General features: G+C 45.6%; 2 protein-coding genes across 2 annotated transcripts; one reads left to right on the forward strand and one right to left on the reverse strand.

Moving 5' to 3' along the window:
• The first annotated feature begins 1,884 nt into the window (after positions 1-1,884).
• LOC308580711 (zinc finger protein RFP-like) lies at positions 1,885-11,406 on the forward strand. Its single transcript, XM_081182770.1, has 8 exons — positions 1,885-2,612; positions 4,105-4,200; positions 4,607-4,837; positions 5,903-5,925; positions 6,666-6,784; positions 7,837-7,869; positions 8,799-8,828; positions 10,719-11,406. Exons 1-8 carry the CDS (start codon positions 2,022-2,024, stop codon positions 11,243-11,245), a joined length of 1,650 nt encoding a protein of 549 aa, XP_081038896.1. The 5' UTR covers positions 1,885-2,021; the 3' UTR covers positions 11,246-11,406.
• Positions 11,407-21,139: 9,733 nt separating this feature from the next.
• On the reverse strand, positions 21,140-27,330 carry LOC308579614 (uncharacterized protein). Its single transcript, XM_081180586.1, has 5 exons — positions 26,859-27,330; positions 24,345-25,081; positions 23,392-23,543; positions 22,499-22,502; positions 21,140-22,162 (listed from the first exon to the last, which is right to left on the reverse strand). Exons 1-5 carry the CDS (start codon positions 26,920-26,922, stop codon positions 21,260-21,262), a joined length of 1,860 nt encoding a protein of 619 aa, XP_081036712.1. The 5' UTR covers positions 26,923-27,330; the 3' UTR covers positions 21,140-21,259.
• Positions 27,331-27,773: the final 443 nt, after the last annotated feature.

The following is a 27,773-nucleotide window of genomic DNA, read 5'->3' on the forward strand; positions in this document are numbered from 1 at the left end:
TACCGTATTTTTCGCTCTATAGGATGCACTTTCCCCCTCCAAAAATGAAGGGGAAATGTGTGTGCGTCCTATGGGGCGAATGCAGGCTTTCGCTGAAGCCTGGAGAGCGAGAGGGGTCGGTGCGCACCGACCCCTCTCGCTCTCCAGGCTTCAGGAAGCTATCCGTAAGCCTTGGGAGCCTGCAGCCCAAAACCTGGGGAGTGCAGCGGGGCGCACCCCGGGCTTCGGGCAGCTCTCCGCAAGCTCGGGCTTCCCCAGCCCCGCAAGCTCCAGGAGAGATGGTGAGGTTGCGCAACCTCGCCTTCGCTCCCGGACCCCCAGCCCCGAGGCTAAAAACGAAGCCAGGACAGCTAGCGGGATCCATCCTGCTCGCTGTCATGGCTTCTTTGCTCTTTGGGGCTTGGGGGGGGGGATATATATTTTTTTCTTTATTCCCCCCCCAAAAAATAAGTGCGCCCCATGGGCCGGTGCGCCCTATAGGGTGAAAAATACGGTACATTTGATGAGGCACCAGAAGAACCACACGGAAGAGAAGCCTCACGAATGCCCAAACTGTGGGAAATGCTTTTCCTGGAGGAGAGATACGTTACTCAAACACCAGATGTCACTGCCTGCCCCCTTCTCAGAACATCAGCCTCAAAGTCTGAATGTTCTGAGTTTGAGCCTCAGGGAAGGCAACTTGCACCTCCCTCATTTTCCCCAAGACTCTGGGTTTCAATCTATGGTGTAAGCACTTTTGTAATACTTCATCCAGTTCTGGTCAAGTCACCTAAAAAAGACCCCTCTGGCAGAGTGGCGCAGGAAGAGCATGCCATGCCCATAACTCAGAGGTTGCTGTATTGAAACTTACCCCCAGCGGCAGTAGCCTCCTTAGTGGAATCCAGCCCTTAGAAAATTTCAAAAACAAAACAGATACAGCAGAAAGAGACATCACACGTGTTTCTGTACACAGTGGTACCTCGGGTTAAGAACTTAATTCGTTCTGGAGGTCCGTTCTTAACCTGAAACTGTTCATAACCTGAAGCACCACTTTGGCTAATGGGGCCTCCTGCTGCCGCCGTGCAATTTCTGTTCTCATCCTGAAGCAAAGTTCTTAACCCGAGGTACCATTTCTGGGTTAGCAGAGTCTGTAACCTGAAGCGTCTGTAACCTGAAGCGTCTGTAACCCGAGGTACCACTGTACTTATTTTTTTAATATATTTAAAAACAAATAGATGCAGCAGAACATGACTTGTCTATTTTGTAGAGTTGTAAGGAATCCTGAGGATCATTTAAGTCAGGCATGTCCAAAGTCTGTTTCGGTGGCTTAATCCGGCCTGCCAGTTGGTTTAATATCTGGCCCCTGTGGTAAAATCCTAAAAAAACCTCAACAACTTCAATCCTAAAAAAAGGTTAACAAATTTGGTTGGCCCTCACTTCATCAAATCTGGCCCTCTTTGAAAAAAGTCTGGACACCACTGATGTAAGTCCAACCACCTGCAACGCAGGAACACGCAGCTGTCCCATTTAGGGGAATCGAACCTGCAACCTTGGCGTAATCAGACCACAGTCTAGCCAACTGATATGTCCAAGCTGTCCTTGATTTACTTATTTTAATTTAACAACATTTGTGTACTGCATGACTGATGGTAATAAAATCTCTAAGCATTTTACCCAAAACAAATTTAATTCACCTCTAGTTCCACCAGCGTTTATGGGAGGTACTTTCTGGTGCAGTTCACAGAAATATTTCAAGGAACTTTGTTCACCCAAACTAGTTGATTCCAAGCAGGGGAGAGAGGGCAGCCCCGCCCCTGAAAAATCTCTGCCTAACCCCACCAGATCCCAGAGCTGAGCAGGGGATCAAGATGTCCAATCCAGGAGGTGGGGGAGGGATCTCGGGCTGCTATAAAGCCCTGCCCTCCGGAAGGTGGATTTTCTTGAAGCGGAGGCTGCTGTTGCTGCACGATGCCAAGGATTTCCTTTATTTCATTTATTTATAAAAGTACGTACACAATGCCTTCTCAGGACAATGCGCCGCCATGCATATACTGCATAAGAAATGCAAAGCGAGGAGGAAACGAGCAAGAATAAATCACGTGGGCAATAAACTCCGGAGTCATTTGCAGAAAAACCCAGGAAGTGAGATCGGAGGAAGTGGCATTGAACTCTTACATTGGCGCGAGGGAGCCATGGCTGCTGCTGCTGCTGCTGCTGCAGGGAGTCCCGTCCAGGATCTCCGTGATGAAGCCACTTGCTCCATCTGCCGGGATTACTTCAAGGATCCAGTGACCATCCCAGAGTGCGGGCACAACTTTTGCCGGTCCTGCTTGGTCCAGTGCTGGGGGGAATCGGAGGCAGAGGCTTCCTGCCCTCAGTGCAGAAAAACAGTCCCGCGAAATAATCTCATCCCCAACCGGCAGCTGGTAAACTTTGTGGAATTAATCAAGAAGCTCAGCCTCCAAGAGGGAAAGGAGGAAGGAGGGAAAGGGAAAGTCTGCAAGGAGCACCGGAAGCCTCTGAAGCTCTTCTGCAAGGAGGACGAAGCCCCCATCTGTGTGGTGTGTGGCAAATCCAAGGCACATGAAAACCACAAGGTGATTCCTCTGGAGGAGGCTTACGAGGAGTGCAAGGTAGGAAACCACTCGGGATCTTGAGCGGGGGAGGGAATAGCTGTGGATACTTCTATGTGGTTTTCTGTGGCTCACACGTCTGAACAAGGCATGACATGAATTGTCTGGATGCAATTTGCATGCTGGTTGTTCAGTGGAGCTTGCTGCTGAGTAAGGATGGAATAGTACCCTTAAACACATCAATTGATTCCCTTCCTTTTAAGGGTTTGAAATTTTATCAACACACATTGCAGAACCTTATAGTAAGCTTTTGAAGTCCTGGAACTTTTTCATTGTTGTTTTCTGCCTAATAATAATAATAATAATAATTTATTATTTATACCCTGCCTATCTAGCTGGGTTTCCCCAGTCACTCTGGGCGGCTTCCAACAGAACACTAAAACACAATAACCTATTAAACTTTAAAACTAGTGCAACACTGCTACCCCTTTGGGATAATAAAATGATAGCAAGGATGATGCTAATAAGACTTGTCTCCGAGGATGGGTTCATCGCATAGTAGCCATAAATTGTGTGCTGCGGTAAATCTACAAATCTTACCTGTGCTTCTTGCATTGAGGGGTTGGACTAGATGACCCTTGGGTCCTTTCCAGTTCCCAGGGCTGCATCTCCACTGTGGGGTGGGGGGAGCTGGCAGAAGGTGACATGTTTGCACCAAGGTGGAACACTTTTGATGTCCGGTCATCCACCCTCCCCCATTATTGTTTTTTGCGGGGAGGGGGACAACGCAGCTCCCCTCGCTCAGACACCCTGGGAAGTTGGAGGGGAGCCATAAAGTAGCCACGTTTGTGGATGGCACGCAGCATCTCTGTCTGCCAAAACCTCCCAGGCTTCAAAGGGCTCAAAAAGGGCCTCTCTAGATCCCAGCTAGGCAAATACGGTACTTGCTTTTTGTATGAGTGGAACATGGTGAGGGGCACCATTTTTTAACGGTTACCCTCAGGCAATGAAATGTATTGGGCCAGCCCTGGCAGCTTTCATTTTTCTACATAGCCTATTGTTTATGCGGAAGATATAACCACTAAATTTTGTGACTTTGAACATTTTTGATTGTTTGTATTTTTTATTTTACGCTAACATAAATAACAATAACAACAGCAATAATTTATTATTTATACCCCACCCATCTGGCTGGGTTTCCCAACAGAATCTTAAAAGCACATTAAAACATCAAACATTAAAAAGTTCCCTAAACAAAACTTCTGGAGGGTAGCGAGATTGCCAAAGCCTGCTAAAAATATCCCCACCTCAGTAAATCTTTTATGGTTTTTCTCCAAACTTCTGCAGTTTATCTATAATCATTTAATTAAAACATAAAAAATACAAGCATTAACTGTTGCATATTAAATCTGCTCAATTAAAAGTATTAATGAAACGGAAGAGGGAGAGAAACTATTAAGAGCAGGGCCACCGCATAGTAGATGTCAGGGTAATAGTCAATTTATCGCTCCACCTCTCTCTGTCTATCCCAAGTTTTTTCTTTCCTCTTTAGGGACTGATCAGCAGCCGCCTGCAGATCCTGATGAAAGAGAGAGAGAAAATTCTGGCCTATCAAGTGGACCTGGAAAAGGAAAGCCAAGCCCTCCTTGTAAGTATCACTGTGATTATGAGGGAGGGAACAACTACTTGAAGAATCAAGTCAGGACTGAGGAGGGATGGGAAATCTGCCTATTTCATCCTCTCCCTGTTTCTCATTTTTCCACATCATGACAAGGCTCTTGCTTTATGCTGTGGCCATAAACAAAATGGAAGGCAATAGAAATATTGGAGAGGGTAGAGAGCGTGTGTTCATCCCTTCAACCTCCTGCCACCCTCCGATTTTTACTTTAATGTCTGAAGAAGAGGCCTTCTTTAGCTGCTAGGGGTTGGTTTTATGTCTATGAAAAATCAAACATGGCCTCCCTGTGGAATTCTCTCGTCTCTCCTTCTGATGTTGTAAATACACATTCCAGACTCCAGACTCCTCTTTTCCTATTTCTCCCTGCTTCTTGCAGAAATTGACAGCAACGGAGAGGCAGAAAACAGTGGAGAAGCTCAGGGAACTGCGCCAGTTCCTGGAGGAACAAGAAAAACACCTGTTGAATGAGATAGAAGACGTAGAGGAGCAGATTGCAAGGGAAAGGGATGAGCAGCTGGCCCGATTCTCCAGCGAACTCTCCTCTCTTGAAAGGAGCATCCAGGAGTTGGAGGAGAAGCGCCAGAAGCCAGCGAATGAACTCCTGCAGGTAAGATGGTGGCAGGAGCAGCACACGCCTGGAAAAGGGTGCTGGCAAACTTTTATGTGACTCATTCATCTATACAAATAGTATGGGGCTCAGTATATGGAGGCTCTAGTCAGGAGAGCTGGGATGATTTTCTCACCTGAATGCAGACTAGAGATTCTTCTCTGGTGGGTGGAACTGGATGCGGTTTTCTGCTCTTTGCAGAAAATACTGGTCTCCTAATGCCTTCTAGCATGGCCATGCTGCCTTCATGGCCTGTGTTGGGCTTCCCAGAGGCTGCTTTGGCTGCCTTGGATCAAAGGAAAAAATTAAATTGAGCAAAAGAGAAGTGAGCTTTAGCATTAAGCGCAGTTTCTTTATTTGACCCCCCAGGTTTTAGGCCTTGAGATTGTCCTTTCCTCTTGCCCCACCCTCTCTCACCCAGAGGCAGACAAGCGACAACCACCATTGTTTTAGGGACTCATGTGAGATGCCTAGAGTACAGAGATGTTCACAAAGGCCACCCAGCGCTACTACAGTGGTACCTTGGGTTACAGACGCTTCAGGTTACAGATTCCGCTAACCCAGAAATATTACCTCGGCTTAAGAACTTTGCTTCAGGATGAGAACAGAAATTGTGCTCCAGCAGCAAGAGGCCCCATTAGCTAAAGTGGTACCTCAGGTTAAGAACAGTTTCAGGTTAAGAACGGACCTCCGGAACAAATTAAGTTCTTAACCCGAGGTACCACTGTCCTCATATGAAGTAACAAATCTTCCAGCGCCTTCACGCTGGTATGTTGTCTTGACTCAACTAAGGCCTTGTCATCATGTCTATTTATCTCACCTCCAGGAGGAAAAAAAACCCAATTTCTGTCCTCAAGAACTTAAGACTCGGTAACTTAAGAACTTAACATTGGAAAAATGAAAACTGAGAGAAAGCAAAATTGGCTGATTCCTACCCAAAATTTTGTCATGTGCCAGGCAGATTGACATCCGAGGGCCAGGCTGTTCCTCCACTCCAGGGTCTGAGGGGGTCTTCCTAGTGTGGCCTGTGGTGTTCAGTGAATTCCCTTCTCTTTTCCCCTCTAGGATATGAGAAGCACCTTGGAAAGGTAAGTGGATCTGGCTCATTTCCATTAGTATCACTCCATGAGGCTGGGATGCAAGAACCTCAGACATGGCCCTCCAGGGGCTGCAGGGGGGAGACTGTAGGACTCACTCCCTGTAGCATCTCACAGGTAAAAGCAGGGCCCCCTCTTTTGAACTTGTAGCACACCAATTCTCATTGCAAGAATCAGGGCCAGAGCTCTGCCTTCTCCTCCCCCCCCCCCATTACCTCACGCAGGTCTGGAGGCTCTTCTCTGCCTCCTGCACATTATATTACATTATATTATATTACATGCCTCCTGCACATTACATTAGGAAGAACTTCCTGACAGTAAGAGCTGTTTGACAGTGGAATTTGCTGCCAAGGAGTGTGGTGGAGTCTCCTCCTTTGGAGGTCTTTAAGCAGAGGCTTGACAGCCATATGTCAGGAGTGCTCTGATGGTGTTTCCTGCTTGGCAGGGGGTTGGACTCGATGGCCCTTGTGGTCTCTTCCAACTCTATGATTCTATGATTCTATATTCATTCATTGTTCTTTGAATAGACATCAGTGGGGAGACTCAGAGGCCTGGGGTTGCTGTTCTGGCCCTGTGATGTCTGGCTGTGGAGTTTATAGTGAGCAATAATCTTTCTCCTCTGTGCCTTCCTGTCACTCTAAGCTTTCTTCAATTCTCTTCTTTGATTCCATTTTTTTATGTACTAGGAATTGTGGATTTGAACAGGCTAACAGTGTTTTTCTTTTCACCAGGTATGGGAAAAGGGAGAGTCAAGAGAATCCACTGGCTTTCTTTCCAGAGCTAAAGAAGAGGATCTCGGAATTTTGTGATATAAATATCCTTGTGGAGGATGTCATGGAACAATTTGAAGGTAATGAAAACTGCCTGCAAGGACTTTATACTGGGCGTTATATTAGTTCAGAACTGAACATGCCAGGCTCTTGTTGCATTGAATTTCATTCCTGCTGCAGACAGGGTACCACCAGGATAGTTTCCTTCTTGGTGCTCCAGCCATCATTTCCTTTCCCCCGTGTATATTGTCACTATGGATCCTGTAAGGAAAGCCTGAAAAATAGCAAAGTCATGATTTTTTCCTCCAATGTGCAACTGTTTACAGTTATACGGAACCTCCTTTTCCTTGTGGTTCCCTGTCTGCACAATCTGGGGTTGTCCTTTTGGAGGTTCTCCTGCTCTGAATGGAGTCAAAGGGCATTAAGAAGCCCCCAGTTCCCCCTCTGCCTCCTGCTCAGGCTTCTTTCTCAGCCGTGGAGCCAAGGCCTGAGCCGCCTCCTCCTCAGACGTCCCCCTGCAGCTGCCATATCTAGGGCTTCAGCCTTCAAGATCTCCTGAGAGTTCCCCCATTGAGAGTGGAAGCAAGAGCACATGAGCCCCAAAGGGCACAATTATGCTTGTGAAGAACCTGAAAGATTTGTAGAAGGTTTGTGAGGGAGGACTTCCTTTTGCCTGAGAGCTCTGCCAATCCTTCCTCATCAAACTTCGCTTCTCCTTATGTTTCACAATTTTGGCTTTAATGATTCCCCCCACCACTTTACTTGGGGAAGATGTTAAGGCTGCCTCCATCTCCCCTCTGCATCCTTTTACGGGATTCCTATTGTCCTGCCTCCTCTCTAGCCCTCCATTATAGACACCAATTTTAGTGTCAAAACTCAGAGAATATCAGGATTTATACTGAATATTTTTATTCTGATATTTGTAAGCTTGCTTTATGATTATGGAGTTTTAAAGCTTTCGTGGTTTTCATAGATTCTTCCTATGATTTTCTTGTTTATAATTATTTTTTCTACTTCTTTATCTTTTTCTTGAATTTGAAGATGCTACGTTATGAAGCGTTACTTTTGTATGGAGATTTATTTCAGGTGGAAGAGTGTTGCCCTTACACTTTATATCTTTTTGTTTCCTCAGACGCTCTGTTACTCAAAGAACAGCTTCAGGAAGGTAAATTTCATGGGGAGAACAGTTTCACAGGAGGGATGGGAACTGATATTTTATGGCTGTTGAACCGTCTGTTCTGCAGACTTTGGGACCCCCATCAATGGCGTAACTCTGCGTAACAGTCCTCTACTGGCGTTTGGGTTCTTTTTATGTCTCATGAATGAGGTTGAAGGCTTGGATTGGGGGCAGAGCTTGTCCCTGTGAAGAATCTGCACATCAGTCTGGAACTATAATGGAAGAGTTCTATTCCTGCCTGTCATTTCACTGGTTTTCTAATTGATTTTTTACTTTTATTTTTATCTATTTCATAAAATTTATATATCACTTGATTGTGGGGGGGTGGGACTTCAAAGACTTACAGTACCTTTCAAGAGTCTTAAAGGACTCACACTTCTTATGAGATCGACCCCATTCTATGAAGGAGGACTTCCCATTGCATGAAACCCCTGGAATTACATTTTAAAGCTCTGCCAATTCTTCCTCTGGAATTTGGTTTGTCATCATGCTTGAAAATTCTGGCTTCAGTAGCTGTTTCCCTCCTGTTTATACTTGGGGCAGATCTTAACCTTACTTTGGCTTTTTGGGGGGATCTTTTTAAAAGATGGAAATGGCACTTCTGGCCTTCCAGTCTTCCAGTATAGATCTCTATTTCATTCATGAATTCAAATTGATTTTATTTTGCGATTTTCTAGTATGGAGTACCATTTCTGGTTTTCACATAGAAGCATAGAATATTAGAGTTTTAAAGGTTTCCAAGGGTCATCTAGTTCATCATGCTAGTGTCTTTAATTTCTTTAGTCATACCGTTTCTTGTTTGCAGTTATTTGTTCTCTGATTTAATCTTCTGCTTGAAATAAGGAAACAACAGGTGCTAGGATATGATGTAATCCTTTCGTAACAAGATTAAACATCATATCTTTTTGCTTCCTCAGATGATCCATTAGTCAGAAATCTTCAGAGAGGTAAGTTTCACATGGAGGCCTAAATTCACAGAAGGGGTTAGGGCTGGTCTTTCATGGGGTCTGTGCTGCAGAGTTAAGAACCATCCATAGTTTGACTCTGGCCCTGGTGTTTGGGTTTTCCCTATGTACAACAAAGGCAGAGAGGCTGGGATTGAAGGTGTAGACAGGATGGGGAGAGGGCTTCCCCTCCAAAGAAACAGCTCAGATGTATATGACTAAGTTCTCTTCCTGCCTAGAGATAGTTTGTTTGCTTTATGTGACCAAAGCACTTCACAGCTGTGTCAGACCAAGAGTCCATCTCATCCAAAATCCTCTTTCCAGCAGGAGCCAAACCGATGCCACCAGGAAGCACCTAAGCAGGACAGGAAGGCAGTGGCTCTCTCCAGTTTCTGGCTTCCATCACCTGAGAATCGGAGGCAGCCTTGTCAATAGCCCCCACCTAGCAAATTTAGCCCACAGGGAGATCTGTTTTGCTGGCCAGACCCAGCACTGTCCACACCCCCGGCCTTGTTAAGGGACCAAGTGGGGCTTCATCTTCTGGAAGTTTAAAAAGCAGTTCCAAGAAGACAGATGCTAATGGCTGATTTGGGAGGGAGAAATCTGTGGTCTGAAATGGCTCAGCAAGGTCAGGTCAGGGAGGAGGAGTTGGTCTTAGTGGGAAGGGGCCAGAAAGAAACAGCCCACCCTAAGCATCCTTCTGCTTCCAGAGCAACTTTGGGAAGAGATGCTTCACTGTGGAGGCACAGTGCTCTCTTTCATTTTTTTGCCTCATATTTTTTTAAAGAAAAAAATATTCCAGCCGTGGGGATTGTGAGTGGGAGGCATGCATGCACATGATGGTATTAGCTCTAGTTCAATATGTATTCCACCGTAGCCAACTTTTCCCCAATGTCCTGATTTAAATATACAAATGCAGGTGTGTTTTCAGGACAATGAATCAGCTTTACAATGAAAACTGCAAAAGACAATACATTATTTAAAGAGCTTTTAGCATGCACCAGGAAAACAAAATTGCATGTTAGTGGTACAATGCTTCTGCGAAAAGTTTTGCAGTGCAAGGGTATCTGCTAGGTTGTTTTCCTCAATGAAATGTTACCCCTGAAGCAGCATTAGTCTTACCTCCAGCTGAGCTAAAATTGGCTGATCATTCTGCACTGACGTTCTTCCCAACTATAAATGAGGTTATTAAGGGGTCGATAGCTGTTCTCTGCAGATCTGAACTGGGGTGCCCTCATTCAACACCCCATGGGAGCTCCAAATGGCTAATTCACCCAGAGAGTGTCAAAGGAGGGCAATTTCCGTCTACTGGCCACTATCCCCTTCACTAACATAGAAGAGCTGAATATTCTTATTCTTATTATTTATTGAATGTATATACTGCCCTACACCCAAGGGTCTCAGGGCGGTTCACAGAATAAAATAAAGATATAAAACCACAAAATACATAACAACAACAACAACAACAACAACAACAACAACATCTGGCCCTCCAGATGTTTTGAGGCTACAATTCCCATCATCCCTGACCACTGGTCCTACTAGCTAGGGATCATGGGAGTTGTGGGCCAAAAACATCTGGGGGGCCAAGGCTGAGGAAGCCTGGCATAGGATAATGTTTCCTGGGTGATTTTGCCCCTTTGAAGATACATAGATTGAAAGGAGGGGAACAATATAAATACATTGACGATAAAAAGAGGAACAAAACTGATTCAAAATCCAAAAGGAATGTATTTATTCTGGAAGACTCCTAATCTTAGATGTGAGGCAAAGAACTCCCATTTTTTTAGAGGGAATCTGGTTCCTGGGGTGTTTTTCGAATCAGGATGTCTGTCTCTGACTCTGGGCTGATTCTGCCTCTCTTCTCTTTCCCTCATCCTCCCCCCACAACAGCAAATGTCACTCTGGACCCAGACACAGCCCATCCCAGACTCATCCTGTCTGAGGATCGGAAAAGCGTGAGATACGGAGACAAAGAGCAAGACCTGCCCGATAATCCTGAGAGATTCAACAACCGTACTTCTGTGTTGGGACATGAAGGATTCACAGCAGGCTGCCATTTCTGGGAAGTCACTGTGGAAAGTGAGGGAAAGTGGGTCTATTGGACTGTGGGGGTCACTAGGAAGTCTGCAGAGAGGAAGGGTGACTTTGCCTTAAGTTCTGAGGGAGGGATCTGGGCTGTGGGGAAGTCGGGAGGTGAGTACATGGCGTTTGACCCCCCTGATTACCTTCCTCTGTCCCTGTTTTGGGAGCCCAAGAGGATCCGAGTGACTCTGGACTATGAAGGGGAGGAGGTGTCTTTTTCTGATGCTGACTCAGGAACCGAACTCTACACATTCTCAGGAGCCTTATTCTCTGGAGATACCATCCTTCCTTTCTTTCACCTGTCAGGAGATAAAACCCACTTCAGGATCTCCTGAGGAGATGGAATCCGCCTCACAGGCCCAGCAAGAGTTTCTCTCTGGACCAGAATGACTCAGATTAAAACAACAACAGTATTTGCCTCTCAAGGGCACTTTGGGAAGGATTCATTCCAGTCGAAATAAGCAGAAATAACAAAATAGTCAATAAATTGTTGTTGCTTGTTGTGTTTTCCCTTTCCAGAATTTATTCTGCAGGTGAGTTCTTAAGGAAACAGTAACACTTGATCAGTCTGAATAAAAATCTTTTCTTCAAAAAGGTTCAGCCTCCATCACCTTCAATCCTGTTTTCGTTTCCCCACCTTCCTCTCCTCACAAGACCTTCCGCAGCTATTCAAATATGCACATTATTGAATTAATAGATGTCTAGAAATTAACCCCTTCAGCCACATCAGGCAGGAAAGCTCCTTGCTCTGGAGAACTCAGACAGGAAGAAAACGCAAATAACTTGAATCGGCCACAAACTTCAAACCCCCCTCTGCAAATACAGCTTTTCTATCTTGACGCTTACTTGTTTAATTCAGTGGGGCTTTTGCCCAGTTAAATGTGTTTAGGGTTGCTGCATTGTTGTTGTTTAGTCGTTTAGTCGTGTCCGACTCTTCGTGACCCCAGGGACCAGAGCACGCCAGGCACTTCTGTCCTCCACTGCCTCCCGCAGTTTGATCAGACTCATGCTGGTAGCTTCAAGAACACCATCCAGCCATCTCATCCTCTGTCGTCCCCTTCTCCTTGTGCCCTCCATCTTTCCCAACATCAGGGTCTTTTCCAGGGAGTCTTCTCTTCTCATGAGGTGGCCAAAGTATTGGAGCCTCAGTTTCATGATCTGTCCTTCCAGTGAGCGCTCAGGGCTGATTTCCTTCAGAATGGATAGGTTTGATCTTCTTGCAGTCCATGGGACTCTCAAGAGTCTCCTCCAGCACCAGAATTCAAAAGCGTCAATTCTTTGGCGATCAGCCTTCTTTATGGTCCAGCTCTCACTTCCATACATCACTACTGGGAAAACCATGGCTTTTACTATACGGACCTTTGTTGGCAAGGTGATGTCTCTGCTTTTTAAGATGTTGTCTAGGTTTGCCATCGCCTTTCTCCCAAGGAGCAGGCGTCTTTTAATTTCGTGACTGCTGTCACCATCTGCTGCATTAACATTCCTTATTTAACAAGTCGGGCTCTGTCTGTTGGGGTAGCAAACATGGCTTCCTCTGGATGATGCCGGACTCCAACTCCCATCTGCCCCATCCAGCATGGCCAGGGGTCAGGGTTGATGAGAGCTGCAGTCCAGTTTCCGGAAGGCTGTGACTGCCCTATATCTTTCTCATGGGACTTTGTGTTCCTCAGCCCCACCCCAAATACATTATGATCCACCAAATAGGGTCTTTTCAGCATCAGGTGGGTTTATTTTTTCTCCCGGGCTGCTAGTACCTATCATTTTAATTCTCGCAACTATTTTCTGTTCTTGAAGCTGAGCGGGTCAGTGCCAGAAACATGATGCCCTTCGATAATTCCCCTGGGATAGTGGAAATCTGTCAGGTGCAGTTCAAAGCATCCAATGCCAGCTTATAGTGGGTTCCTTTTTTTGCTGGGACTTCATGGGTCTAGGGGTCTTTGCAGCAAAGGAAATGTCCTTTTTGGCATCGCCAGCCAAAGAGAGGCAACTTGGCAAAAGGATCTTGACTCGCAGGTCTTGCCCAAGCCCAGGACTGAACCAGGTACCTTGAGATCTTCAGTCTAATGTTCTCCCAGCTGACATAATTCAGCTTCTCGGGGGGAACAAGTGCAACCCGACCATCTGTGAAACGAGGCTCAGAAGAGGCAAGAGGGGATGCCAGTACCCTGCTCCACAAGAAAATGGCAATGGTTAAATCTCCAGGGCTTTCTGGAGTAAACTTGCATTGCATTGGGCTTTCCGAGATGAATGAACTGTTCCTGAAGACTGCATTTTCTGTGTTCTCCCAAGGAGAATGTCTTGCCACAGTGCAAAGATCAGTGGCCATAGTGTGGTGTGTATCTTTGCAAGGAAGGAGGGCAGAGCCAAAACCAAAATGTATTTGCTGTTCCTCCTCTGACCAGACCTGTCATGAGCTGCCACAATGGGAAGGAGACACCAATGTCTGCCCCCTCCTTGAGCCACAGAGAAGGCAACTTGCACTCTCTCACTTTTGCCAAGAGTGTACAGTGGTACCTTGGTTCTCAAACACCTTGGTAACAACTTTGAACTCAAACACTGCAAACCTGGAAGTAAATGTTCTGGTTTGCGAACTTTTTTCAGAAGCTGAACATGCTCTGTTTTGAATGTTATGCTTCCGTTTTGAGTGCCACACTTCCGTTTTGAGTGTTACGCTGAGGTCTGTCTGTTTTTGCTATTTATTTTGCGTTTTTGTGGGGTTTTTTGTTTTGTTTTTGTGACTGTATGGAACCCAGTTCAGCTACTGATTGATTGTGTGACTGCAGTACATTGTTTATTGCTTTCATTTTATGGATCAGTGGTCTCGTTAGATAGTAAAATTCATGTTAAATTGCTGTTTTGGGGTTTTTTTAAAGTCTGGAACGGATTAATCCATTTTGCATTACTTTCTATGGGAAAGCGCGCCTTCGTTTTGGAATGCTTTGGTTTTGGAACGGACTTCCGAAACAGATGAAGTTTGAGAACCAAGGTACCACTGTATTCAGCTGTGTTTTCTGAGAATGGGAAAGGGAAGACTCTGGATGAAACGGGTGGTGAGATGGGGATCTTGATTGTTGTAACAGTGACTTGAGTGGAAAAACAAAAAAATTCCTTCCGGTATCACCTTTGTTGTTGTTGTTGTTGTTGTTGTTTAGTCGCTTAGTCGTGTCCGACTCTTCGTGACCCCATGGACCAGAGCATGCCAGGCACTCCTGTCTTCCACTGCCTCCCGCAGTTTGGTCAAACTCATGCTGGTAGCTTTGAGAACACCGTCCAACCATCTCGTCCTCTGTCGTCCCCTTCTCCTTGTGCCCTCCATCTTTCCCAACATCAGGATCTTTTCCAGGGAGTCTTCTCTTCTCATGAGTTGGCCAAAGTATTGGAGCCTCAGCTTCAGGATCCGTCCTTCCAGTGAGCACTCAGGGCTGATTTCCTTAAGAATGGAGAGGTTTGATCTTCTTGCAGTCCATGGGACTCTCAAGAGTTTCCTCCAGCACCATAATTCAAAAGCATCAGTTCTTCGGTGATCAGTAGCACCTTAGAGACCAACTAAGTTTGTTATTGGTATGAGCTTTTGTGTGCATGCACACTTCTTCAGATACACTGAAACAGAAGTCACCAGGCCCTTATATATAGTGAGAGGGTGGGGAGGGGTATTACTCAGAAGGGTGGTGTGAATGGGTGATTGGCTGATCGGTGTGGTAAACCTGTTGACGACTGTTAACAACTGCAATTGGTCTTACAGGAAAAAGCAAGGGATGAGATGGCTAAAAATAGCTTTATATGTATAACGAGATAAAAATCCAATGTCTCTACTCAGACCAGGTTTATCCATGGTTTTAAGTTTGGTAATAAGTTGCAATTCAGCAACTTCTCTTTCCAGTCTATTTCTGAAGTTCTTTTGTAATAAGACAGCTACTTTGAGATCTTGTATAGAATGGCCCATGTGAGCAAAGCACAACAGATCAGCATCCCACCGTCCCAGGCTCAAAGGAGAGCTCCCTTTTCCCACAGTTTTCCACATAGCAAGGGGAGCGTCCTTTGGTGTAATGCCCATCAAAGGGAGTGAATGGACTATGCAAAAGGAATGCAGCCCACAAAGCTTTGCCAAAGCCTGGGGTTGAACCAGGGACCTTTAGATCTTCAGTCTAACACTCTCCCAGCTGAGCTACTTTGGCTGCCCAGGGCAAAAAGCAAGCACCATTCTAGTTTCTCCCAGAAACAAGACTCCCAAGTTGCAAGAGGAGGTGGCTGGACCTTTTCCTCAGTGGCCAGGCGCCCTGGCATCGAAACCTTTGCATAGCTGTGCTGCCCCCACCTCTCCAAGGGGTGAAAAAGAGAGGAAGACATGCACAAATCCAGGTCACAGGACTGGCGACTTCATATGATACCCCATCACTACTCGCACTGCTCGTGAGGAGGTAATTTTCTTTCCAAAGAAGTACTGCGTTGTTTGCTGGACACAGAACAGTTAGTTGCCATTAATGTGTGCTGTCATGATGCGAAAGGCTGGGCTGGATGAATCCCTAGCCGGAATTAAGATTGCCGGAAGAAATACCAACAACTTCAGATATGCAGATGACACAACATTGATGGCAGAAAGTGAGGAGGCGTGCTCTGGTCCATGGGGTCACGAAGAGTCGGACACGACTAAACAACTAAACAACAACAAGCTGTCTCGCCGGGCGCCAATGGAAGCCTAGGTGAGCCCTTGAATTTAGATAACAGGCCCATCAAGAAGTGGAACGGCAACACCCTGGTCCAGACCTGGCTGGTCTAGTGATTTGGCAAGTCTCACCACACTGGCAGGGGATAGATTTCCAAACAGGGAGCATAAAAACATAAGGGGAACACTCCTGGATCAGGCCCATGACCCACCTAGTCTAGCATCCTCTTCTCACAATGGTCTACCAGCCTTGAACAGTCCACCCTGAATTTGTCTAATCCTTCTTCAAAGCTATCCAGTTCAGTGGCCATCACTGCTTCCTGCGGGAATGAGTTCCATTGTTTTAAATGTGGTGCGTGAAGAAATACTTTTCTTTCTTGCCCTGAATCTTTTGAAATTCAGCTTCACTGCATGCTCACGAGTTCTAGGGTTACAAGAGGAGAATTTTTCTCCCTCCACTTTCTCCATGCCATGCATAATTTTATAATCTAGCATGCCACCTCTCTGACCGGCCTTTTCTGTACATTGTAAAGTCCCCACATGCTGCAAGGGAAAGTGTTTCCTCTCCCCTCATGGAGGTAATGCTCTTGCAGAGGTTTTGTCTTGTGGCCACACCTGACATGGGTTTCTGTTGAAAATGTGCTCAGGCGTATTTCTGTGCAGCCTTCTTAGCGCAGTAGGCAGCGCGTCAGTCTCATAATCTGAAGGTCCTGAGTTCGAGCCTCAGAGAAGGCAGCTTGCAGATCTCTTTGTTTTTGCAAAGGGTGTGTGCCCCCTCTTGTTTTCTGAGCATAGCTGTCAACGTTTCCCTTTTTTTAAGGGAAATTCCCTTATTCCGAATAGGATTCCTTGCAAGAAAAGGGAAAAGTTGATAGCTATGTTTCTGAGCAAGAGCTCCGAGTGTTTTATCTTGTGAATTCAAGGACAGGAGTGATGCTTTGGGTGGGAGAGGATGTGTCTTGGTGTCTCAGATAAGCCCATGTGCTTGGGCGGAGCAAAACTGTCTTTAAAACAAATAAACAAACAAAGCCCATTGAGTGAAGGAATGAAAAGTCAGGGAGGTGGTGCTAGTTTCAACTGTCCCTGATGGTCTAGTGGTCAGGATTTGGCGCTTTCACCGCCACGGCCCGGGTTCAATTCCCGGTCAGGGAATCCTTTTGCCAGGAAGAAGGAGCACTAGCCGGACTCTGGCTCCTTTTAAATAGGTCACAGAATCATAGAATAGTAGAGTTGGAAGGTACCCCAAGGGTCATCTAGTCCAACCCCTGCAATGCACATTGGGTCACACTGAGTGATGCGCTAAGGAAGACACCTGTCTGCAGACACCTCCGTCCTGTCGTACTACCTGGTGGTTTAGTGGTTAGGATTTGGCACTCTCATCACCACCCCAAACTGGGTTTGATTCCCAGTCGGAGAATCCTTTCTTTTTTTAGTTTAAATATTTTTAATCAGTTATTTAAAACAGAGAAATAGCACTAACTAAAATCCTCAACCCATGCTCACTTTCCACAAATCACCTTACCTGTTTATCAGCATTCTGAATAATTTTTAAACCTTGTATCGGGGAATCTGAGTTTGGGTGCAGGCAAAGATGCTCAGCTGAGAAAGCAGAAAGGGAGCTGAATTTGATGCAAGGATGCCTTGACTTGCACACCTACAGTCCTCTGCTTTACCAGCCGAGCTATCAAAGGCCACTGAGATATGGGCAAGCTGGCATGGGGGAGCCTTTGCCCTTGGGTTTCTGTAGTGTAGTGGCTATCACATTTGCCTAACACGCAAAAGGTCCCCGGATCGAAACCGGGCAGAAACATGCCTTTTATTTTCCAGCAGCCAGACTGAAAACAAAACCCCAGACAATGAAATGAACAAGAAATCAGTTGTGTATTAATCACTGTTTGTGATCGATATGTACTGCAGATAAAGATATATACATGCAAAAAAAGAGAGATATGGACAAAGAAAGCTTCTATACCAGGGGAAGTTAGAAAATGAAGAGAGGAAGAAAATACAATTCATAACAGTTTTAACAAATTTCAATTGCCCTTTGAGTAATTGATCAATTTGCACACACATAACCCCCACCAAAGAGCTACAATTCTCAGAGTCCCCTGGGAAGAGGAATAAACTGTTAAACCCAGTGCTTTTTTCTAAAAAAAATGTTTAGGGGTACAGTACTCTCATTTTCCTACTCATATTGAAATACTGTCCCTCAATGAGGCCAAACTTAGATTCACAAAATGTTTAGGGTATGCATCCCCCCAGAAAAATGCACTGGTTAAACCACTCTGCAAATTGTAGCTCTGTGAGGAGGACAGGAGTCCCTGAAGAACTCTCTGCACAGGGGTGAAACTAGGCTTTATTTCAACCGGGCCAAAGACCCAGTTTGGTATAAAAAACCCATGTGCATTTGCACACAAAGAGGCTGGGAGCATCAATGGCACCCCTCTGGAGGCTTCACTGGGGGAAAACCAAAAACAAGCCAGCCTGCCCCTTGTTACAGCTCTGTTTAGCAAACCACAGTTTCCAGGGTTCTTTGAGGAAAGCCACGACTGTTTAAAATGGTATGTTACTGCTTTAAATGTCTAGTGCAGATGGAGGCCCAGGAAATGAAGTTAGCAGCCTCCCATAATGTCTCTGCACTTATACGGTTGTTCACAAGGCCCTATTTCGTCTGTGGAAAGCAGCATACCCTCCAACATTTCTCTGATGGTAATAGGGATGTCCCATTCCATAATGGTAATTTTACTATTTATATGCCACAGATGTGACTGGGTTGCCCCAACATAAATAAAAACATCATAAAACATAAAACAAAAACTTCTCTATACAGGATTGCCTTTAGACAGCTCAGGGGTTGGATAACTCTATACCCTCCAACATTTCTCCAGTGAAAATAGGAACATCCTAAGGAAAACCAGGACATTCTCTAAATCAGAGACATCCCTGGAAGATAGGGAAGAGATGGAGGGTCTGAAGCAATACTGGCTCATCATTTCTCACTGACAAGTTAAAAGCACCTGCTGGTGGTGGGAGGCTATTTCAGATGGCTCAGTGTCATTTCCCAGCTCTGCTCGCCTGTCTTATGAACACCTCCATCCACAAAACCTCAGATGAAAGGAGGAAAGCTGCCCAGGTCTCTGTGGCGCAATGGGTTAGCGCGTCTGGCTGTTAACCAGAAGGATGGTGGTTCGAGCCCACCCAGGGACGGCTGCGGGCAGGATTCATAGACGAGGTGGCCGAGTGGTGAAGGCGATGGACTGCTAATCCATTGTGCTCTGCACGCGTGGGTTCGAATCCCACCCTCGTCGGCCCTTTTCCCCATGGGATGCAGGATTTCAGGATGGAAACTTTTACTTAGTTCTGCTGTCTTGACCCCTGGAAAAAGTAAGAGTCAGAATAAAGTGTAGAACTTGAAGACAAGATTGGCAACCTCACAAAATGCCTCTGTACCATTGGCACACTAAATGGGGGTCGCAAAGATACTGCATGGAGTTGCTCCAACGAGGCACGGCAGAGGCTGAGGATTTGGCCTCTTGAAGGAAAATACTTCTTTGCTGGCCGCCTTCCACAGAACCATCACTGTCTGGAGACTTAGTTGGTCTTTAAGGTGCTACTGGAAGGAATTTTTTTATTTTGTCTGGAGAGAAGGCAGTTAGCTCTAAGTCTGTTGCTGGAAGAGAACAGAGGACTGCAGAATCTGGAACTGTTTAACACAGAGCATTCCAGCCAGTAGCAGGAAGCAAATGCCTCTCACCGCTTTCTTTTGTGTGCTGTCTAATGCAGGGGTCAGCAACCTTTTTCAGCTGTGGGCCGGTCCACTGTCCCTCAGACCATGTGGTGGGCTGGACTATATTTCGGGGGGGGGGGGATGAACAAATTCCTATGCCCCACAAATAACCCAGAAATGCATTTTAAATAAAAGCACACATTCTACTTATGTAAAAACACCAGGCAGGCACCACAAATAACCCAGAGATGAGAGAACAACAACATTGTCTCCACCTCCTATAACCACCTGGCCCTGCCTCTTGTGAGCAGACCTGCCATGAGCTGCCCTACCCACATCCCCAGTGGGGAGGAGATGCCACTGCCTGCCTGCTTCTTAGCACATGAAGCAGTCGGTCAGTTTCATAATCTGAAGGTCCTGAGTTTAAGCCTCTGAGAAGGCAACTTCCTGCTCTCTCTTCCTTTTTGCCAAGGGGTGTGTTCAGCTGCGCCCTCTAAGAAGGGAAAAGGGAAGACTCTGGGTATCGTGGGTGATGAGTTCAAGATCTTGATTGCTGTTATTTACAGTGGTACAGGTTAAGAACTTAATTCATTCTGGTATTAGATCCCACCTTTGTATGGACGTAGAGTTCAGGTTTTGAAGAACAGATCTTGCTGGGTGAAAAACAGGCTAATGAGTCATGCCATAATACAGAGGTTGATGGATCAGACATCCCCTGTGTTATCTCACCAAGAAATGGCCTCCTGGGTCATCAGTGCCTCTCTCAAAGGGGCGACATGCCACATACTTAGTTGAGAACGCATGAATTGCACAGCCTCAGCCATGCCCAGTTGGCTGTGGGCTCCAGTGACTATCATGCAGACCAGCTGTGCTTTTAAAAGTTAAAAATTCAACAATGATAGCATTAAAATGTTACACAAAATTAAGAATTAGGAGCATGAACTCTTGTCCTGTCTACACCTTTCATGTGTTTTTACCCATTGCACACTTCTGCTAAAATCCTGAATTTCTCCATTTTCTTCTATGGGAAACTGATCAGTATCATCCCCAAGGGAAGGGCTGGCTCAATGTACAATATTTTTTTTCCAGAAAATTGAGAGGGAAGGCCAGGGAATAGGCTGTGTTTGGGGAAAATATCTACTTTAAAAGATGTGGTATAGTGGTCAGTGTGTGGGCTAGGACCAGGATGACCAGGATTCAAATTCCCACTCAAGTCATGAAATTGACTGGGTTACCCTCGGCCAGTCGCTGTCTCACAGTCTAACATTCCTCACAGGACTGTTGTGAGAATGAAATGTTTTTGATTACAGTATGAGTTTTTGAACTGCTAATGTATTATCTTGGAATATTGTCGTATTGCCTCTTTTGCACAATTTCTTTCATTATTTTTTGTTATATCTTTTGTCTCTTTATCTTACCTGTGCACATAGTCAATTGTTTTCTTCCTTTGTGGAATTGCTGGAATACTCTGCTAGTTGTATTCTACAAAAAGTATCTATTTAGGGCAGTGCTGTCCAAACTTTTTTCAAAGAGGGCTAGATTTGATGAAGTGAAGGGCTGTGATTGAAGTTTTAGGATTGATGTTGTTGAGCTCTTTTTAGGGTTGACGTTGTTGAGGTTTTTTAAGGATTTTACCCGAGAAAATAAACTGCCACAGGGGCTGGATTCAACCGACAGGTGGGCAGGATTAGGCCCCCGAAACGGACTGTGGCTGCTTTGCACTCTTTGTGGGAAGCACTGAAAATAAACAAACAAACTAAACCTTGGTATGATCTAGCAAGATGATTCTTACATTCTTACAGAAGACATCTCCCCCCCCCAACAAGAAAAACAACAACCTTGTACAACCTACAGTTAATATTTATTCATCCAATTCTCCTGTGGCCACCTAGAACACTCAACAATATTATCTTTAATGCATAGTTAAAGGAAATGGAAGATTCTTAAAAAGACACGGCTTCAGCTTGGCTTCCTTTCCACGTGCAGCTTCTGATGTCGAAGAAGGCCGCTGCGCCGCGTGAAACATTTCTGACACTCGGAGCATTCGTAGGGCTTCACCCCCGTGTGGGTTCTCTCGTGCTGAATGAGGTACGACCTGCGGCTGAAGGTCTGCCCGCAGTCCGAGCACTCGTAGGGCTTCTCCCCTGTGTGGATTCTCTCGTGTTCTGTAAGGACCGAGCTGTAGCTGAAGCTCTTCCCACACTCCGAACATGTATACGGTTTCTCTCCTGTGTGCATGCGCTGGTGTATGAGGAGGTGGGATTGCCTGCTGAAGGTCCTCCCGCACTCCGAACATACGTGTTGGTTCGCTCTTGTCTGGATTTCCCGGGGCTGAGGAGCATCGTAAGGCTGAGGGAACCTTTTCCCAAAGTCCGACCAGATGGAGGGTTTCCCTCCCATGCGTTTCCTCTCAGGCATATTGAGGTGCAGCCTCAACTTGAGGCTCTTGCCCCATTCTGAGGATTTGTATGCCTTTTCTGCCGTTGGCAGTCTCTGCTTCTTGAGGACATCAGAGCTCGGGAACAAGTTCTTCCCGCCATCCACACCCGCCTTCTTTCTTTTACACCGGAGCAGTCCGTCCTGGAAGGCCCTCTTGTGTGAGCCTGTGTGAGTACCCTCATGGAGAAAGGATAGCTCTGCTGTCTTCCATGGTTGGTTTTCAATGTGATTTTCTTGAACCTGCAAACCTCTGGGCATCAGTTCCATTTCAGGATCCTGGGGACTTTTCCCTTTGGTGTTTTCCCATGATCCTGTGGGGACATCTGCTTTCTTGGGTCCTTGTGGCAGAAGAGTCTCTTCGTCCTTGGGCTCCTCTTTCACCTTCACTTGCCAGTCAACAGCTGGAAGAAAACAAGACACCTGTTAAATCGGTCACACGAAGGACACAAAGTGGAGTAAGAACTGATCTACGCATCATAATTAAGAGGACAAGTTGACCACTCATTTAAACAAGAACATAGATGTCGACTAAAATCACAAACAACCCTATACATTTCATCAGGGGTGTCAGATAATTCCATCAAAAATGGAAAAGGGAGTAGAAGTTCCTGTAATCTGGATATTCATCCGAGGCCATGGACAAAAATTGTGCAGACAAATATGAGTGGTATTCACTATGATCAGTGCTATTTTTCTAGAAAAAGAGGTGCCGGAACTCATCATTAATGTCTCCTTGTTCTCTTATAATGGCAACGGCACCCAACTGAGGAGGGGTTAGAACTGAGTTCCAACTGAAAAAAAGCCCTGACTATAATACATATAGGGAGGTCAATATGGAAGAAAGCCTTCTGCAAATATTTGGATCCCAAAACATTTAGGGCAGGCTTCCTCAACCTCGGCCCTTCTGATGTTTTGAGGCTACAATTCCTATCATCCCTGATCACTGGTCCTGCTAGCTAGGGATCATGGCCAAAAACATCCGGAGGGCCGAAGTTGAGGAAGCCTGATTTAGGGCTTTAAATGCCAAAGCTGACACCTTGAAATAAAATTTATAAATATAAATAACTATAAATAAAATTTATTATTATTATTATTATTATTATTATTATTATTATTATTATTATTATTATTATTATTATTATTATTGAAGGGGGCCTGGAAAATAACTGGGAAGCAGTATAGCTGTTTTAAGACTTTGTTAGGAAGAAAAGTGTTTAAAAACAGGATTCCACATCAACAACTCTGAAGTGGTATAGCCTTTCTACTGCCTCATTCAGGTCCAACCGAGGAAAACATATTTTTTAAGGGGGAGGCGGGAATCTTGACATCATACCCTATGTCGGTTTCCAAAGCAGGAGTGCGGATTTTAGGTGCACTCTGAACTTCACATAGGAAGAAGAAGAGAAGAAGAGTTTGGATTTGATATCCCGCTTTATCACTACCCGAAGGAGTCTCAAAGCGGCTAACAACCTCCTTTCCCTTCCTCCCCAAAATAAACACTCTGTGAGGTGAGTGGGGCTGAGAGACTTCAGAGAAGTGTGACTGGCCCAAGGTCACCCAGCAGCTGCATGTGGAGGAGTGGAGACACGAACCTGGTTCACCAGATTACAAGTCTACCGCTCTTAACCACTACACCACACTGGCTCTCACACTAGGAGGAATGTGGAGCCCCTGCTACACCGCAAACACCTCGGACGCTCAGTAAATACTTGCCTGGGACCATGGTCTCTCCATCGCCTTCTTCTACAGCCTCCATGGAAAGCTTCAACATGACAGTCTCTGACAGATGCTGCCCACATGGTGTCTGAAATGAAGGCCAGTGAATAATATATTTTCATTTTTTTATTTACTTATTTCATACGCTGCTTGATTTTGTCTCTCTCTTTAAGCAAAAAACCTCAAAGCAGTTTACCAAAAACAAAAAGGAACAATAAAATTATTAGTAAAAACAATTAAAATGTTCCAAAAAATGAAAAACCAGCAATAAACGTGAAACACATATGCTTTCCTAGATATATAGGAAGGCTTGTCTAAACAAAAACTTTTCTAGTAGGTGCAGAACATAATAAAACAAAGGTGTCCGCTGGATAGCAATAGTTCCGATGTGTAGGTGCCACCACACTAAAAGACTGATTTTTACACAGACACAAATGCAGATTGTATCGCTTTTTTGTTAAGGGCTAATTTCTGAGAAGGGACGCGGGTGGCGCTGTATGTAAAACCTCAGTGCCTAGGACTTGCCGATCGTATGGTCGGCAGTTCGAATCCCCACAGCGGGGTGAGCTCCCGTCTTTCGGTCCCAGCTCCTGCCCACCTAGCAGTTCGAAAGCACCCCTAAGTGCAAGTAGATAAATAGGTACTGCTTTATAGCGGGAAGGTAAATGGCGTTTCCGTGTGCTGCGCTGGTGCAGGCTCGCCAGAGCAGCTTTGTCACGCTGGCCACGTGACCCAGAAGTGTCTCCGGACAGCGCTGGCTCCCGGCCTCTTAAGTGAGATGGGCGCACAACCCTAGAGTCAGACACGACTGGCCCGTACGGGCAGGGGTCCCTTTACCTTTTTAATTTCTGAGAAAGTTGTGACCCTCAGGATGAAACAGTTTGCTCACCTGCTCTTTGTGGTTCTCAGACCACTTCAACCTCAGGAGGAAATCCTCTGCAAGAGCCACCGCTTGCTTGCCGGTCTCTGGCCCGCGTTCCTTGACCCAGCTCCGCATTTCTTCTGGGAGGATCATCAGGAACTGCTCCAGGATCACCATCTCCAGGATCTGCTCCTTGGTGTGTCTCTCCGGCTCCAGCCACTGACAGCAAAGTTCCCGGAGATGTCCAAGTGCCTCTTGAGGCCCCTCAGCCTCCCAATAGGAGAATTGCCGGAAACGCAAGCGCTGGGCCTCCAAGCCAGCTAGAATGCCCTCCTCTGCTAGGTTCCCAGAAAGATCCTGGCTCCGGTCAACTTCATGGGATCCTCCATTAACACCCGGCAACGTTTGAACCCTCCACTCTTCACGAGTCCACCATTTGGCGCCTGCAAATTCCTTTATGGAATATTTAAAATCCTTAGGGGTCTTCCCCAAGTGAGGCCGTGGTGGCAGCGGATTTTCCCATCCTGGCCAAGAGGCGACCACATCCTTTGGGAACTTACCCTGCAGAGCTTCCCAGCACTGTTGCAGCCCTCCATCTGGCTCCTGCTTAATTCTGTGTGCGGCTGCTTCCCCAGAAAGCTCTCCATTGGTCTCCACCTGGATGATGTGAAGGTCCCTCTGCAGGGACTCCCCTGGTCCGAACTCTGCTGGATCCTCCTTTTCTGTTTTTACTCCAGGCATGCTTCCTTGCTTTGCACACGAAACTGGAAAACATCCAGAGCAATGTCAGTAAGTGTGCAATTTATTAAAAAACAAACACAAACCAGGTCTAACCCGGTTTCTCGGTTTTAGATTCTAATTTCCCCAATCTTAAATTTGTTTCTCCACATGATTTGTTCTTTGATTTCTGCAAATTCCTCTTTATATGCATATCCTCACCAACACAATTTCTCCCAACATTTTTGCAAAGCAATCACAAAAATATGCATTACTCTGACCAGTTTGCCCCAGTACATGCAATTTTGTACACATTATCTGGCTGGAGAACAGCACTGAAAATTTAGGATAAATGTGATTTTTGGGGGGGTGGGGATGTTTTTCGGTTCTTTATTTCTTTTGCTAATTAAGTAGATTCCCCTTTAAATGTGAACAGAACTGATTCCCCACCCCACCCCTAGATCTGACTAAGAGATGAGAAATCTGTGGCCTTCAGATGCTGCTGGAGTACAATTCCCATCATCCCTGGCTTATAAATAGTTCAAATAAACATTTTTTATATATAGCTAGCTACAAGGGCAAAACTGTTTGGGGGTATAAAATCACTGGTTTATTCCAAATGACCCATAGGAATATTCTGCGTTTCCAAATAACCAGGAAACACACTGGCTTCTTTCTTTCAAATGGTCATTTGAATACAAATAGGCAGAGAAATGTTACAGATAGGTAGCCGTGTTGGTCTGCCATAGTCAAAATAAAAAAAAATTCCTTCCAGTAGCACCTTAAAGACCAACTAAGTTAGTTCTAGGTATGAGCTTTCGTGTGCATGCACACTTCTTCAGATACCAAGATATCTGAAGAAGTGTGCATGCACACGAAAGCTCATACCTAGAACTAACTTAGTTGGTCTTTAAGGTGCTACTGGAAGGAATTTTTTTTATTTAGGCAGAGAAATGTGAGACCAAAAGAAGATCAGTTGCTTTTACTGTTCAGTCTTTAGGGACCATCACCAAATGGACAATATACACCCCTTGCTGTTATAAGACAGATAAACCTTCTGAGCAGCTGCTGAAGATTTGCAGGATTGATTTGCTTAAAAAATGACACCAGTTATTAGTATTTGCAGAGTTTTTTAGGAACATCAGAAAAGCCCTGTTGGGTCTGGTCCTCTGGTCTAGCATCTCTTGCAGTGGCGAACCGGATCCCCCAATGCGAAATCTACAAGCGGGATCCGAGCGCAACAGTGCTGTCCCCACTTCTGATTCCCCATAAAGTGGTATTCAGAGACCCATTGCTTCAGATGCTGGACATAATTTTCAACGGAAGGTAGAACAAAATGATAGGAAAACACAGAGTATGTGAGGCTGGCCGAGGGAAAAAGAAACCTGTCCTACTCTTGTGCTATTAACAGCTGCATGAATCTGCAAAGGTGAGGAGTAGTAAGTAGTAATAATAATAATAATAATAATAATAATAATAATAATAATAATAATAATAATTTATACCCAGCCATTGTGGCTGGGTTTCCCCAGACACTCTTGGCAGCTTCCAACAAAATATTAAAATACAATAGTCTGTTAAACATTAAAAGCTTCCCTAAGCAGGGATGCAAGTGATGGATGCAAGCCATGGCACAGAGCTATCAACAGCTCAGGTCTACCACTCAAAGGCTGCGGTCAAAAAGGCACAGGCGAGAGGCTGGAAGTTGCCAACCCCAGCGCAGACTCTCGGGTTTTTCTGCTTGCAACGCGGCTGCTTCCCTCTCCCCAGCTATTTCTGGTTCTCCTGCTCTTCCTCTGGATCCGGGCCTTGCCTGAAACTCACCCTCTCCTGGGGGTCTTTGCATCACAGCTGCTGCTGATGCCTTGGGGGCTTCCCAGATCTTCATAAAGCGGGGTGTGCGCGCGTGCACCCCAAAAGCCAGTCTTCCCAAGCAAGGAGGAGAAGGGACACAAAGCGGCTGCCTTCTTCACATCTGCCCTTCTCAAATTCATGCGGCCTCTCTGCCAAGGAGAACTCGGTTCATTTAACCCTTTCCTTGTATTTCATTTTGTTGTTGGTTTTTGGAAATGGCAGCTTGCGTGTTATATATAAAAGTGGACAGATTAAAAGCAGATGGACATCAGGGGAGCCTGCTGGGTCAAGCCAACGGCCATATAGGCCAGCATCCTGTTCTCAGAAGGTCTGTCCAGATCATGGGCATAGCCAAGGGATGGCAGGGAGGGGCAGCTGCCCCCTAAATCAATAAAAATCAATGAAAATACATAGCAAACTGAGGTTCTGCCCCCCTAACAAAAGGCCTGCCCTCCCTAACAAAAATCCTGGATACACCCATGATCCAGATCTCTGTGGAAACCCACCCCCACCCCCCAAGCAGGATCGCAGCACAAAAGCTTTCTCCCCTCCTATGGTTCTTAGTAACTGATATTTAGAAATATTTACTGCCTCGGACTGTGCATAGCCATCATGACTGGTAGCCAGCCTTGCCCCCTGTGAATTTGTCTAATCCTCTTTTCAAGCCATCCCAGTTGGTGGTTGTCATGGCCTCCTGTGGCAGGGAGTTCCACAGGTGCTGCTTGAAGTATTTTCTTCCCTGGATAACCTTCAAGTTCTAGTATTGAGAGGGAGGAAAACTTTTCTCTATGCACTTTCTGCTTGTCAGATTCATGCAGGCAGGTTTCTCACATACCAGTACACAGGAAGCTGCTGTATTATTCAAAGCCTGTCAATTGGTCTATC

This window comes from Podarcis bocagei (assembly GCF_964188305.1).
Source record: "Podarcis bocagei genome assembly, chromosome: 2".
In the NCBI taxonomy this organism is placed as follows: domain Eukaryota; kingdom Metazoa; phylum Chordata; class Lepidosauria; order Squamata; family Lacertidae; genus Podarcis; species Podarcis bocagei.

Excerpts from the sequence above, each read along its gene's own strand:
- LOC308580711 (XM_081182770.1), top strand. The coding sequence starts at position 2,022 with ATGCATATACTGCATAAGAAATGCAAAGCGAGGAGGAAACGAGCAAGA. Across the intron at positions 5,926-6,665 it reads ATGAGAAGCACCTTGGAAAG|GTATGGGAAAAGGGAGAGTC; the intron begins GTAAGTGGATCT and ends TCTTTTCACCAG. Across the intron at positions 8,829-10,718 it reads AGTCAGAAATCTTCAGAGAG|CAAATGTCACTCTGGACCCA; the intron begins GTAAGTTTCACA and ends CCCCCACAACAG.
- LOC308579614 (XM_081180586.1), bottom strand. The coding sequence starts at position 26,922 with ATGAAGATCTGGGAAGCCCCCAAGGCATCAGCAGCAGCTGTGATGCAA. Across the intron at positions 25,082-26,858 it reads GCAAAGACCCCCAGGAGAGG|TTTCGTGTGCAAAGCAAGGA; the intron begins GTGAGTTTCAGG and ends GATGTTTTCCAG. Across the intron at positions 23,544-24,344 it reads CTGAGAACCACAAAGAGCAG|ACACCATGTGGGCAGCATCT; the intron begins GTGAGCAAACTG and ends CCTTCATTTCAG.